Source organism: Hemitrygon akajei, chromosome 19 (assembly GCF_048418815.1).
Source record: "Hemitrygon akajei chromosome 19, sHemAka1.3, whole genome shotgun sequence".
Classification (NCBI taxonomy): domain Eukaryota; kingdom Metazoa; phylum Chordata; class Chondrichthyes; order Myliobatiformes; family Dasyatidae; genus Hemitrygon; species Hemitrygon akajei.
Window position 1 is genome coordinate 32,616,597 of NC_133142.1, and position 14,389 is coordinate 32,630,985.

General features: G+C 42.2%; 1 protein-coding gene across 4 annotated transcripts in view; it reads left to right on the top strand.

Annotated features, from left to right (window-relative positions):
* Positions 1-4,636: 4,636 nt before the first annotated feature.
* The window catches only part of LOC140741862 (chemokine-like protein TAFA-1), a 605,590-nt gene continuing 595,837 nt past the window's right edge, over positions 4,637-14,389 (top strand). The window contains exons 1-2 of one of the 4 annotated variants that reach the window (XM_073072347.1): positions 4,637-4,893; positions 6,567-6,687. In XM_073072347.1, the coding sequence (XP_072928448.1) occupies positions 4,870-4,893; positions 6,567-6,687 (145 nt within the window). In that variant the 5' untranslated portion in view covers positions 4,637-4,869. The other 3 variants (XM_073072349.1, XM_073072350.1, XM_073072348.1) reach the window with 3 other exon arrangements.

Consider the following 14,389-nt stretch of genomic DNA (forward strand, 5'->3'; position numbering starts at 1 on the left):
CATACACCTTCTTAACTAGCCCATCACATTACGTGGCAGCTTTGAGTATCACCATACTCTTCTGGATTGAATTCCATCTGCTGCTTCTCTGCTCAGCTCTGCATCCTGGCTATTGCGCTATTATAACCAACAGCACTCTTCTACACTATCCATGGCAACACTAGCCTTCATGTCAACTGCAAACTTACCAAACCACCCTTCCACTTCCTCATTAGGGATGAGCTTTTGGGGTACCTGGAGGTACATGATAAAACGGGTTCATATGGTTAATAATGATTTTTGCTCTTGAAGGGTTTAAACAGCCTTAGGCTTGGAAAGACCATTAATTTCTAATCCTATCTCAGCTCTAGATATTTTTAAGATGAAGGCCAGTCAATATTTAGAGAAGAAAAATAAACGGGGCATGTGACTAGAGAAGCGCTAATGAAGTTTTAGTACCTACAATAATTCCATAACATATGGTCTCACTGTAAAATCTAAATGTTCATTGTATTAATTTTAGAAAGTGCCCCTGGAGTACTACGTAAGATGAAAGAGAATGGGTTAGTGATCTCCCTTCTCTGAGTAAACACATACACAATCACAATTATTTTTGCAGAACATTCCAGGGTATAGCTGTCATCCTAATTTAATCGACGTGAGAGAATGATTGCATCATACACAATTTTGTCCAATGCTATCTCACACACACATGTTGAGTATACTGTGGATAAATATTGATTTATGTACGACTAGTTTTCATTTGTGTATTGTGGCATGTTCAATAACTTTGATGTACAGTAAAATGCTAGTAGTATAAAACCAAAGATGTTGAAAGAAATCAACACTAAGAGAAGCTGAAGCAAGTTATATTGATTAGTTAGTCCAACTTCTGAACACCTTTATTGTAATGCACCATGGATCAGGTAAAGAAAGAAAATGCATTGCTTAATGATTCCACAATAGAAAACAAAACACCTATACTCATGTTAAAAACTTAACTTACATTCATACCTTTATGTTTGCATGTTATCTCTACTGAGCTGCAAAATCTGAACTGTCAATATTAATTTTTCAGTTCTATCAGCCGCCATGTGTTATTTACTTGCATCAACTACTTTAAATCTGACAGATTATAATTATACAGAAATTCATTACACCGAATGATCTCAACAATATGTTCTAGGGTGGCTTGGGGCTACAACTGTAGTCTAGTGATAAAACAAGAAGTAAAGTAGTTTGGTGCCAGTACATTTTCCCATGTTGTCATTGAATCATGTTTAATAGCTTCCTTCGTGGCAGTTTTACCAATTTACTTGTAATGACACCCCTTTCACCTCATGGTTACAGATGCCCCAAAGCTTTATGTGAATGACTTACTAGTGTGCAGGCTGTTTTAAAAATGCAGTTTTCATTTACTTCATTTTTCTAAGGTTGCACTGCAATTAATATTTACAGTTTACTATGATGCATAATAATAAGAGCAAACAGACTCATTATACATCAGCTTTCATAAATGAATGACATTCTATTAGATTATGGCTCATTAGTGTTAATAAGTTCCTTATAATGAACTGCAAAATGTTGAAATCTATTGCCATTCCAATTAATACTACGGTTTGAGCTACATGTTTATGGATACAGCCTTGTAAGTCATAGTATGCGTCAAGGAGAATGATTATTTAACACAATGAAGATATTACATTCAGAGTTACTTCTCCTGAAATCGGAGTTCTGCTTCGCACTGGTTGGAAGATGCAGACTTTGAACAAGTTGTCATGTGAAGCACATATTTGTAACATGCAGATGAAGTTGTAGAACACAATGGGGAGAAAAGTGCTGACTGTCCAAAATGGGAAGTCTTGGTATTTAGCTGCTCCCAAGGAAGCAAATTCCGGACTTTTGTGCATACATGTTAAGACTGAGATATACTGGTATTGCAAATGCTGGCACATTTGTCACTCTGTTCCATCACAAGACTCCACGCAAAACATTATGCAAGGTAATTAACCTATCAAATTCAATATCAGTCATACCATTCATTTGAAAAGAAATTCTCAGACAGAGATTAGGATAAAGCTAAGTTTTTTTCTCCTTACTTTATTGTTTTCTGATATAGCATTTTAATCATTTAAATTATTTTCCATAAGTAAATTATAATAGCTTTCGAACTTCTTTCGAACTTAAAGGCATTTAAAAGTGATTAAACAAAAGTTTTGGAAGAAGACAAAATCTTCCCTTTCGTTGCTTCCTGTCAAAGGGGCAAACGCTCTGCAGGTGAAGCCCTATGTGTCCAGTCATCAGTCAGTCACTGAATGTGATAAGACATCTCAACCAGCACCTCCACACTAAGTGCAGGCAATAAAGGACAGCAGGTGTTAGACCAAATCTGGTTGAAGTCAGTCCAATATTATAGAATGATTGTGGTCAATTACAGGAACAAAAGCTACGAGCTTTCAATGGAAATTATTTTTGTTCTTGATCAACATATTTTGTTTCAATATTATTTTCATCAGACTTTTACCAAAACACATCTTGATTACAATTGTCATGGGAAAATGAGAACTACCACATGAAAATAAATACTGAAATTCTCATGCCATTTCTTCCATTATTTTAGCTGTATAATACCATGGTGCTGTTGGCTAATTATGATTAGCAATTGATGAACTAATCTCTATCAGTTAGCATATAATACATTCGGACTTGGGATGAGGAAGCTCCCAGTAGCGAAAGCCTTTGGGAGCTAAACCGCTGTCAATTCCTCTTCTCAATTTGCTAAATATGTCCTAAATTATATTATAGCCCAAAATACTATTATCTGAAATAAAATCTAAATTAAGTTTGAATGGATCAACACTGTTTGTTTCCCCTTTATTCCGGGGAGTCTCTTCTATAGATCTGCCATTTGATTGGTTGTAAATGAATGTTTCAAGCGAAGATCGCCTTGCATCCATGGTGTTCTTCTTCTCCTCAACTGGGCAAGGTTAACTACCCTTTCATGATCAGAATCCTTAAAATGAACAAATCTATCACCTCTCAGCCTATTTTTCAAAGAAAACGTCCAACTTGCATAACTGATTCTTGTCTAACGGAATCCAATAACTTTAATCATTATGTTTGCTCACTTCTGTATGCTCTCGATGGAAACAATATCCTTTTCTGTAAGGAGACGAGCGAAAACTACTCCACATTGAAATGTAACACAACTTTGACGAGCATCGGTTGAACTGACACAATTATTTAAGTATTCCACTCCTATATTACCCTTTTAATAGGGCTATTTATTTCATTCACCGGCTAGACAATGTTTCGATTCTGGTGCGAGGCTGGAGAGAAGGTGTATTCCTAAACATTAACGTGTAGATGTGTTTGTGTACAAAACCGTTGCATCAGGCCTCGCATGCAACAAGAATCAATTCTGGATGACGTATATTAATTAGTTATTGACTAATTAGATTGGCTACCCTTACACTAGTGAAAGTATTCATATAAACGTACCTTCCATTATTGCGCCATTGCTAAAGCTGGAGCCTATTGGCGGTATTTAAACAAAAAAAAAACAACAACCTTCTTCCCTACTCCCTTAAACTTGTGCCGAAATCCTTCATAGCCTACTTGTGGGGCAAGGAAGTAATTTGTTCCTCTGTCACAAATTGCTTTAATGGTTGGTAAAGGAATATTTACTTGTCAGAATTGTAATAGCTTGGGCACTTTGTTAAGCAAAATCTTGCTCGCCGTTTTTGGTTAATAGAGCACAAATCTTCTTGAGAAGGAAATTCGTTCTTCAGACTTTTTTTGCACCAAGTAAATAACAATCAATGCAGAATACAATTAGTGATGATAAATAGATAGCAGCTCAGATTAATCTTAAATTATTGATTTTATAAGTAGCGTTTGACGTACCATCCGAACATCAAACTATCGAGTGTACGAGTGTAATGTATTGAAGAACAAGTGCGCATCAATGTTCCCACATTTCCCTAGCGATTCTGGCGGTGTATAAATACAATATCTTAATGGCTACATTGATATTTTGTTTCAGAGAGCCTATAACATGATGCAAGTGCAAAGTCGAAATAGAATTCGGCAACTCCAAAGCTGTCTGCAGTAGGTGCTGTGCAGGGCACAAACACCCGATTGTATGCTTCATTCTACACGCACAGCTTCCTGGGTTTTGGGATGAATTAATTCTCCCTTGTCGGCATGTAGACAATATTTCTGGGTCATTCCGGGGCATGTAACAATCCCAAGTGTTTCACTGTCGGGAGGAGCTATCCATTATAAAGAGTGCAGTGAGTCTCTGGAATGGGTAGAGAGCAGTGTTAAGTAAAAGTTAAATTACTAAATGTTAAGAGAATCTTTACTTCGACCGCTGGTTGTACGTGTAAGTTTTAAAATAATAATTTTATGTCCGCGTTGTCACACTGTTTTAACTGCTGCACGCTTATTTATCAATTGCGTGTAGTTCAACCCCGCAAGGACCATCGGGTAACGTCAGAAGTCGGTCACCCGTTGGTTTTCATTTCATAATAAAAAAACATAATGGGGAAATATGCACATTACTATCGGGAAAACTGGTAATTCATAACTGGAATAGTTTTAGCGGGCAGTCTCGCTTTAAGACGCAGTGTTACTTCCAATGAAGAAAGATGCATGAGATTCAAACAGTGGTGGAGTGGTGGATGCGAGGGGGGACCAAGGACAGTGCAAGCGGCTTTCCTTCTGGATACGGGTGACAAGCAGGCGTAAAGAGACAGCTTGGAGTTCAGCGTTTGTTTGCTTCATCCTCTGGCCGCTTTTAATAATGAATTAACGCGCTGGGATATTATATCGACTTCTCAAGTGAAATGCTTCGAGAGGGATGACTGGGAAGTGAGAAGGAGCGGGATGCTGCCGGCGTCCTTGACAGAGGTAGGATCGGCCATTCCTCTTCTGTTGCGGGCGCTCTGGGGATACAATCCGCTCTCGGTTTCCCGTGGAAGTTCATGGTTCACAGCCCACTATAGTGAGGGAATGGTCGTGACCGTGACGGAGGAACTCACTCCATCTCCCCGATGAGCCTTCTCCCCGCGGCCGCCAGCGCTCTCACCTCCCCCCGTCCCGGCTGTTACAGGTAAGAAGCGAGTGGCGGGACAGTCAAAGGCCGGAGTGGAGGGCATGAGAATTAACCCGAGAGAGGCCGGAGCCGGCGGGAATCGGCTCCAGCCGCTCAAATCATTGCCAAGTGAGGGTTTGTGGAAAGATTGAAGCGGCCGAGGTGGGGGGCGTTAACCCATTCCTTTTATACTGATGCAGTCTTAAATTAAAACTTAATAAGTAAATTGACAGCCCCCCCCCCCCCCCAATTCTGCCGGATGAACTCAGTGGGTCGAGCAGCATTTGAGCATTTTTAGGGGGGGGGGCACCTGTCGACAGTTCGGGGCAATTCTTTTCCTTCCTCAGAGGCTGCACGACCCGCTGAATTCCGCCAGTAGATGGTTTGTTGCTCCGGTCTCCTACATCTGCAGTCTCTCGTGTCTCCAAAATAAATCGGCACCCTCGCCTCGCGACACGGTCGGGCGTTAAACATGTGCGAGCGGCACCGTCACACACTGTCTCTCTGTCAACTTTGACATGAGATCCACATGACTAACAGATGGCCCCGTGTAACCGCCGACCGGTTCGAAACTTCTCAGTAGGTGGCTTGCGCCCAAGCGGCAATGTAGCGCTCTACTTAACGTTCAGTGGATGCAGGTTATTTCGGCTGGGGACGCTTCTCGACGGGACTGATTCTTGGCTACAGTCGGGGCAGCGTCCGCTGAGGGAACAGCAGAGAGAGGGGGAGAGAGAGAGAATTTGGGGTGATGGAGTGAGTGCGGCTCCGCTGAACGACCGCCAGCCACAGACACCGTGCTCCCCAAGAGCGTCCTGAATCGCTCTCCTCAGCAACGTTCGCCACTGCTCTCTGGCCAAGCAGCTCTGGAAATCTCTCTGACAAGACTGTCCGTCAGAGTATAGTAAAGACAGAAGCCAAAAAAAAAACCCAGTATCTTCCTGCACGGTCTTTCAGATGACTTGTATTCGCCCTTTTTACTAGCGTGGAGTTTCTAGGGAGCCCAGAAAATTGACGCCCCATGTTTTCTAGAGGTGCTTCTGGTTGGGACATAGGGACAGCAAGAGCTTTCTGGTAGGCAGTTGTCTGTTGCAATTTTCTTGGGAAAGGTAGTGAAGAGGAATTGGTATTCCCACACGCTCGTCTGTTACGGAGAGGCGAGGAGGAAGCGCGTTACTCAGGATTCAACAGCGTGGGAGTTCACTGATTCTGGAGCAGGACTGGCAGATTTTAAAAATCGGTTTACCAGCCGGTTAGAAGCGAGCACATGACCACCTCCCCCGCCCCCTCCTTCCCTTGAAACTTTCTCGCCAGCTGCTCGCTGAACCATCGAGCGGGATTGTACTCGGGGTTGTTCTGGGTGCTCAGCTCGGACTGATCTGCAAGGGGTGTCATCTACAGCTTCTAAACAGAAAGCATGTGGTTTGTTGGATGATGCAGTTTCCCAGGGCTGAAGGCGGTGTAAGTTTATTTAATGCTTCCTGCTTCACAGAGAGTCGCGATGATATCTAGAATGTCCGTGCTTCTCTACATCTGGATGGCAACCTGCGCCTTGGTGTTCGGTCACGGAGCTCTTCCGCCAACACTTGAACAACTTTATCTGCACCGGCCAGGTAAGGGGGTGTACATTGGGGAACGGAAGGACTAGAGGACGAGAGCCTCTTTACACTGGGTTATATTCAATCTCAGTTTTCCTGCTTGCCTTTGAGATGAATGGGAGGTGGAGTGAGTGGGCAGGTGTCGGATTCGAGATTGCTGTCAGCCTGTACTTTGCATATCCTGGAAACTGGCGACTGGCGAGTTTGGTGCGGAGACATTGGTTTAAGGACGAGATGCGAGTCTCGCCGGACTGGATAGCGGACGGTGCGAGTGACTCCTGCGCAAGGGTGACGGCAGGGAAGATACTGGGAACGAGAGGGGGGCGGGTGCGAGGCGTTTTGAGTGTTGGTGAACACTGAGTGCATCGGTAGGAAGAGCGAGCAGGCAGGGGCGCTGATGTGTCGGCGACAGCTGTATCTGGGGTACGAGGACCTCTGTGCACGGGGGCGGGCTGGAAACTGGCCAAGCGGAGCCAGCCGGCAAAATGACAAACGTCGCGGACACACAGCACCGCGCCCGGAGCATCGCAGCTCCCAGCCGTGCCCTCCCTCCCTCCTTCCGCGAATCTCCGGCAGACAGCCGTTCTGCACCAAGAATTACCAAGATTGATGACAGCCAAAGCCCAAGCAGCCCCTTCCAATCTCTCGAGATAAAATTCACTACACTGACAGATGAACGGAAATTGACGTGGCGCCCATCCCATTCAGATCGCTTCCCACCGCGACAGAAAGGGCCGAGCGGCCGAGCGTTGGCTGCCCAGTTCAATTCCTGCAGCTAACTTACCGGGGCGGAGTAGACGCACGGGATAGGGTCCAGCTCGGGATAGGGACGGGAGACCCTCGGAGGTAGAGGCTCCCACTGAATTTCACAGAGCAGTGCACGGTGATCACTGATACCGACCGCCACGGTCCAACAGATCTCACTACCTCTGGGGCAAAGCCCGGGAGGAAAAAACAGCCGCATCTAAATAATGATAAAGGTCGGCGCTGTTTGTGTGGTGTGTTTTACTGATTCTGAAGTAACAGATGTATCGTATCACATTATAGTGACAATCGACGCCGATTCCAGTAGTAAAACACAGTAAAGTAGAGCGAATACGAATCTTAGTTATCCGCCTCGAGAATGCTTTCGACTTTGTCCCTCGGTGCAGGGTTGGCTTGTATTGGCAGCGCCGGTCCCCACACATGAACAAGAAAAGTTTGTACAGGGAATTTAGCTCTTAAGTGGCTGCTCTTAATTAGCAAAGCCTAGCAGTCTTATGAGGTCCTGTCGCCGTTTATTTGGTGTCGAAATCGGATACAGCGATAACATGGGTGTGAAGTAAGATGCCGAAGGGTCGGGAATGGTACTTTAAACCATGCGCAGCTACAGCAGGACTAATGAGTCATGGGTAATATTTTCACAATAATAAGAATTCTGTAAGAAATTCAAAAAAAAAACTGGCAAAGCAATTGATGCAAGCGGGTTGCAACAAAAGTGTTTCCAGTGTGTATGTTAGAACACATTACAACTCAGGGCATCAGGAAGCAGGTTGCCCACAGATGTACTCCTGGAAGAGTTACTGTTGCAGGTACAGCTCGAATTATCTCCCAGGAAATTTCATGAGGCTCACGTCCACTTATCTTCTAAATTGCAAACGTCAGGGTTTCAATCCCCTTTCACACGGATAATCGATGAGCAAAGGGAATCTGTAAATCAAGATGGATTTAGGAAAACTTCCTATCAAGCATGAGGCCTGTTAACTGAAGCTCCCCACTACCAAATTCATTTAAAAAGACATACTCGTTCATAAACTTAAGGGTAAATTGCGAGACTTGAAAATGGGCATCCCCTCGCCTCACCGCGGGTTGCCCGCTGTTTATTACTCGGGGTGCGAAGGATGGCAGAAGGGGCGGAGGCTGAACACTGGTACCGGGAATGCATTGGAGGTTACACACACACACACGGAATGCCTGAGGAACTCAACAGCTCAGGCAGCATCTACGGAAATGAATAAACAGTGCACGTTTCGGGCCGGGACCCTCCTTCAGGACTGGAAGGGAAAGGTGAAGTCGACAGAATTTTTTTTAAAAAATGGGGACAGGGCTAGGAAGATTAGCTAGAAGGTGATAGGAGAAGGTAAAAGGTGGGAGAAGAGGAAATCTGAGGGGAGAGGAGATTGGAGCATGGCAGAAAGGGAAGGAGGAAGGGGACGGGGGGGGGGAGGTGATAGGCAGGTGGAGGGAAGCAGTAAGGGGTCAGAGTGGGAATAGAAAAAGAGAGGTGTGGGGGGGGGGGGAGAAAAAACTACCGGAAGGAGAATTCGATGATCATGCCATCAGGTTGGAGGCTATCCTGACGGAATGTGAGGTGTTGCTCTTCCACCCTGAGAGATGGCATTATCGTGGGGAAAGGGGAGGCCATGGACCTACATGTCAGAATGGAAATTGCGCTAGGAATTAAAATGGTCGCCTCAGGGAAATTCCGCTTTTGGTGGAGGGAACACCCGAGCTCGACAAAGCGGCCTCCCAGCTTAAGTCGCGCCTCACCAATGTAGAGGAGGCCGCAGCGGGAGCACCGGACGAAAGTTCCCACTATGTTCACTATGCCGCACCCCAGTCATATATAGCGTTATTTCATCCCACTGACCTTCGCAATACAAAATTCTGCATTGTTTGCTATTAAGGACCTCCCCATTCCCTTTTTAAGTTGTGTACTATCGTCAGCTAGTCTGGCTGTTTTCCAGCCAACGTTTCTGCAAATGTCAAAATGTCCATTACAAGCGGTCAGCGAACATCAAAACACACATCACATTGAGTTATGGTTCCTGCCAGGGTGTTGTGGAAGCATCATTAGTGTGATTTAGAGCTTGAAATGTTGAATATCATAAAATCAAGTGATGTACTATTTTCAGGACTGGCTTTCACCAACTTTCGTAGTAAGAGGCAGCAGGCGAGTAGTCTATCTAGCAGCTTGCCTGTTTTCCGGTTTATGGGTCGATTGACTTTCCAGTCTATTGCTGTGTCTGAGTCAGAACAGCGGGCACTCTTCCGTGTGTTTCACTAGAGAGTGAAATGCGTTTGGTCTGGAACCATGATTAAAAGATAAAACAGATACAAATAACTCTTTGATTTATAATCGTGCATTGGCTTCATGTATTTAGACTTAGGAAGTGATAGAATTTTGCTAATTTTACCCACAGTGTAAGGCTATGAAATACGCCCCTGGTGTTAATGACTGAAGTGAAGACATTTAATATCTGGAAGAAGTGCTTTGGAAAACCGAGCAAAACGACATGGATATAGGGCAGTCACCCGGGATTAGTTTGGAGCAAAAAAAATCATGTTTCTGGTTCTATATTTTAATTGCTGTAATTCGTTGTACTTCCATTACTGCGTATAGAAGTGCTGATTCACTAACATATATAACATAACATATTACCACAGTGGTTGAAGAAACTGAAACCATGCAAATTTAAAACAAAAACTTTGAAAGTGTAATGATCTAATTCCCAAAAGCTCCATTAGGACCACATGAATGGAGAAGCACAGAGGGTTGTAATAGCATAATATAATCATAGGGTTGAGATTATGTTGATAAGTCATTCCTGTTTCATTCTTATTTCAAATAACAGTTTAGCTCCCCGGGGTTTTTTTTTTGCCTTGTCACACACTGTAACCTACATGTTGTAGTGGATAATGCAAATACTGTCCAACTTGTCAGCAGTAATTAACTTCTGTTTATGTCCTCCATAGATTTTCAGCGACTAAATATAATTGTTAGCTTTTATTATGGATTCATCATACATCATCCACATTGAGTATAAATGCTTACTGTCTTGACCAAAAATAAAAGCTATTTTAGAATAGTTCCAAATCTAACTTTTGGTTGATATTTTTAACTATTCGGTCTTTCTTTTGTTACTTCTGATATTATTACATCAAAGAATTTATTACTTTGTGATCATGCAAACCCTCTCGATGTGCAGGATTCTCAACAGGATATTATTCATGTCTTTCAGTTTGGGATTATCAATTCAGAGTTAAGTCTTGCAGGCTTTATGGATTCTGCCACTGTGGGTTTATCTTTCAAAGCTCGTTTTTTCTGTCAATTACACAATTACACCAGTAGAGGAGAGAATCTGATAAATTTTTTTTAAAAATGAGGAAATTTCCAAATTGATACATTTGAAAGCAGAAGGTTGTTGTAGAAGAGGATGGTGGTGTCAGAGGAAGTTGGGGTGGGTATGCTTGGACCGTAGGACTATGTAAGGCTAAAAGAATTGTAGCAATAAGCATGGCAAGGATGCAGGGTGGTGAACACAAGAATGAAATTTTAAGATTTTAAATTGAGACTTGGTGAACAGGAGCCTGTGTAGGTCAGAGTGTTCGGAGGTAATGGAATATTTGATGTGAATAATAATGTAGGCAGCGGCATCTGAATGTACTCATGATTATGGTGAGTGGGAAATGGCAGGTTAGCTTGGGGAGCTGTGCATACATTGAGTCTGGGTGTAACAAAAGCAACACGATAGTGAGGAAGGCAGGGAAGCATGTATGTGTACCAATTCACAAGAGTGCATCCATGTCTTTGTGTGAATATTCTGCCCCACTGCAGATCATAATGTTCTCCCTTCAATATCGGCATCCCTCAATGTAAAGGGAAATACTTCTTGTTTAAACAGATAGCTTTGTTGAAATGGATTTCTGGTGCCACAGGAGTGTTATCAATTACAGATAAGATTGGCTGAGTGGTAGGAGGCAAAGAATGGCAATAAAGGGGGCCTTTCTGGGTTAGCTGCCTGTGACTACTAGAGTTCTGCAGGGGCCAGTGTCGGAACTGCTTCTTTTCGCGTCATAGAGTATGTCAGTAATCTGGATGATAGAATTGATCTATCAATGTTGTGGATGTTACAAATTCAGGTCGTGGACTCAGAGTGTGAAGAAAGCAGGGGGTCAGCAGAAGGACTTAGACAGATTAGGAGAATGGGCAAAGAAGTGGCAGATGAAATATGGTCATGTACTTTGGTAAGAGGAATAAAGGCATGGGCTATTGTCTAAATGGGGAGTAAATTCAGAAATCAGAGGTGCAATGGGACTAGGGCAACCTCACATTGGATTCCCAAAAGGTTAACTTGCAGGATGAGTCATTGGTGAGGAAGGCAAATGAAATGCTTATATTCATTTTGAGAGGACTAAGATATAAAAGCAAGCATGTAATGCTGAGGCTTTATAAAGTCAGACTGCACTTGGATTATTGTGAGCAATTTTGGGTCCTCATTCCAAGAACGCATGTACTGGCATTGGAGGGCATCTAGAGGAGGTTCATGAGAATGATCCCAGGAATGAAAGGGTTAACACGAGGAGCATTTGATGGCTCTGAGCTGTACTTGCTGAGATTTCGAAGAATGAGGGGGATCTGATTGAACGCTAGTGAATACTGAAAGGCCTAGATTGAGTGGATGTGGAGAGGATGCTTCCTATCATGGGGTGAATCTGGGACCAGAGTGCACAGCCTCAGAATGCACGGATATCACTTTAGAATAGAGATGGAGGGGGGGATTTCTTTAGTCAGATGGTAGTAAATTTGTGGAGTTCATTGCCATAGACAGCTGTGGAGGCCAAATCATTGGGTACCTTTAAAGCAGGGATTGAAAGGCTCTTGATTATTCAGGGGATCAAAGGTTACAGGGAGAATGCAGGGTAATGGAGTTGAGTGGGATAATAAGTCAGCCATGATGGAATGGTGGAAGAGACTAGATGGGCCAACTGGCCTAATTCTGTTCCTATGTCTTATCATCCATTTCATTTGGTGGTGAACACAACTCGCCATAAATATTTATTTCAGAGATTTAATCTATGGTATGAATGTCAGTAAACTAAGATGTTGCTATTCTTATCAAGCAGCTGATTTACAATGACCACTTTTGAGAAGATGTTTCATGAGCTGTATGACACAAACAGTTCTTCTGGAACAATTGGTACTGTTTGCTTCTGCACAAAATGTTTTTACAATAAAACAAAAATAAGGACCCTGAGATGAGTTTCTTTTTACTTTGAGTGGAGAATCAAATGTGTGGAAAATTTAAGTATTTATTTTCTTCATTGACTTTTATCTTGATCATTTATTACTTAATTGGATTTTGCTTAAATATCTGACAGTAAATGCATATATTATGGCAGCAATGATGGTTAGTTCTATGAATGATGTTATGACCATAAGACGATTACATATAGAAGCAGATTTGGCCCATTGAGTCTGCTGTACCATGTCATCATGACTTATCCTTTCTCCCTCAGCCCCAATCTCCTTCCTTCTCCTCATCTCCCTTCATGTCCTGAATAATCAAGAATCTATCAACTTCTGCCTTCAATAATACTTACTAAGATCCACAAATGGCTGTAGTTAACCAAGCAACAGTTTTGTGTCTAATACAAACATCTGCTCGATCAGGCTCGTTCTTATAGGCACAACCAATTGAATAATGTGTAGGTGATGTGGTCTCAGACTACTTTCAAAAATCTGCTCACTTAATAAACATTATTACTAGTTCACCTGCCTAAAATGTTAGAAAACATAGCATATCAACAAAGCGGACAATGTGACATTTTGAAAGGATGCATTGTAAAATATCATGATGAGCAACATCACAAAACTTTTTCAGTATAATACTTTTGGCTGTGGGTTTGTAAAGGGAATGCATCAAGACATAGCTGTTACAGATGCAATGGTCATGCAATACTAGCAGACTTGTAAGAGGAGGAAAATTCTATGTGCTGTAGCCTCTGTTTTCTGATGGGCTGTGTTTTTTTTAGTTTCATTCAAGATTAGAAATTTTCATCATTCTGTTTTAGAGTTGATGCTGTCAATTAAAGTGATTCAATATAGTTAGAATGTAAAAAAGATTTATTTAAAAAAACAAATATTAAATAGTTAAGGGCAGTAATGTTATAATGTGGAGGTTATAAGAGTTTATACTCATAGCTTACAATGCTTAGACTGGAAATATGATAGTTTCTGTGTTTTGGGAGCAAGAAAACATTGTTTTACAGAATATAACCACTCAGAGTTGAATTATGTTAAATGAAATGTTGGTTACCATTTGAGAATTGGAGCAAAACTTCAGTTTTATCTTCTTGAAGGTTTTATTTAATCTTTTCTTCAGCTCATGTGCCTAATTAGAAACAGTATATAGAAGTATGGATTAAATGTGGCCCCTTGGAAGCAGTTGATTTGAATGTATTCTGCCTTTTAGTCTGTAGAGTTGTAGAGGACTGCAGCCCAGGAACAGGCCCTTCAGCCCATTTAGTCCTTACCATACTATTATTCTGCTTATTCCTATCAATTTGTAACTGGGTTATAACCCTCCAGACCCCTCCCATCATGTATTTAGCTAAACAACTATACTTGTGAACTGAAGCATTACCAACTACTGTCTGTTGTTCAGCACTTGCTCTGTAAAATACTTAACTATCATCAGTTTATGGGAATGTTACTTAGTAGTATTACACTTGTGATCCCATTCTATACTCATTGCTTTGTGTGCTGTGCATCAGAGAGAAAAATTTATAAAAAGCTTTGGTATTTGAAGGATGCTAGACAAGTAATGGTGCGAGGAAGACACTGAAATTTTGCCATATATTACTCTCTAGTCTTAATCACAAAGAAAATTAAATTCTCAAAGATACAAGCATTTTTATGTTTTTAAAACTCAGCATTGCTAAAGAATTACCATAA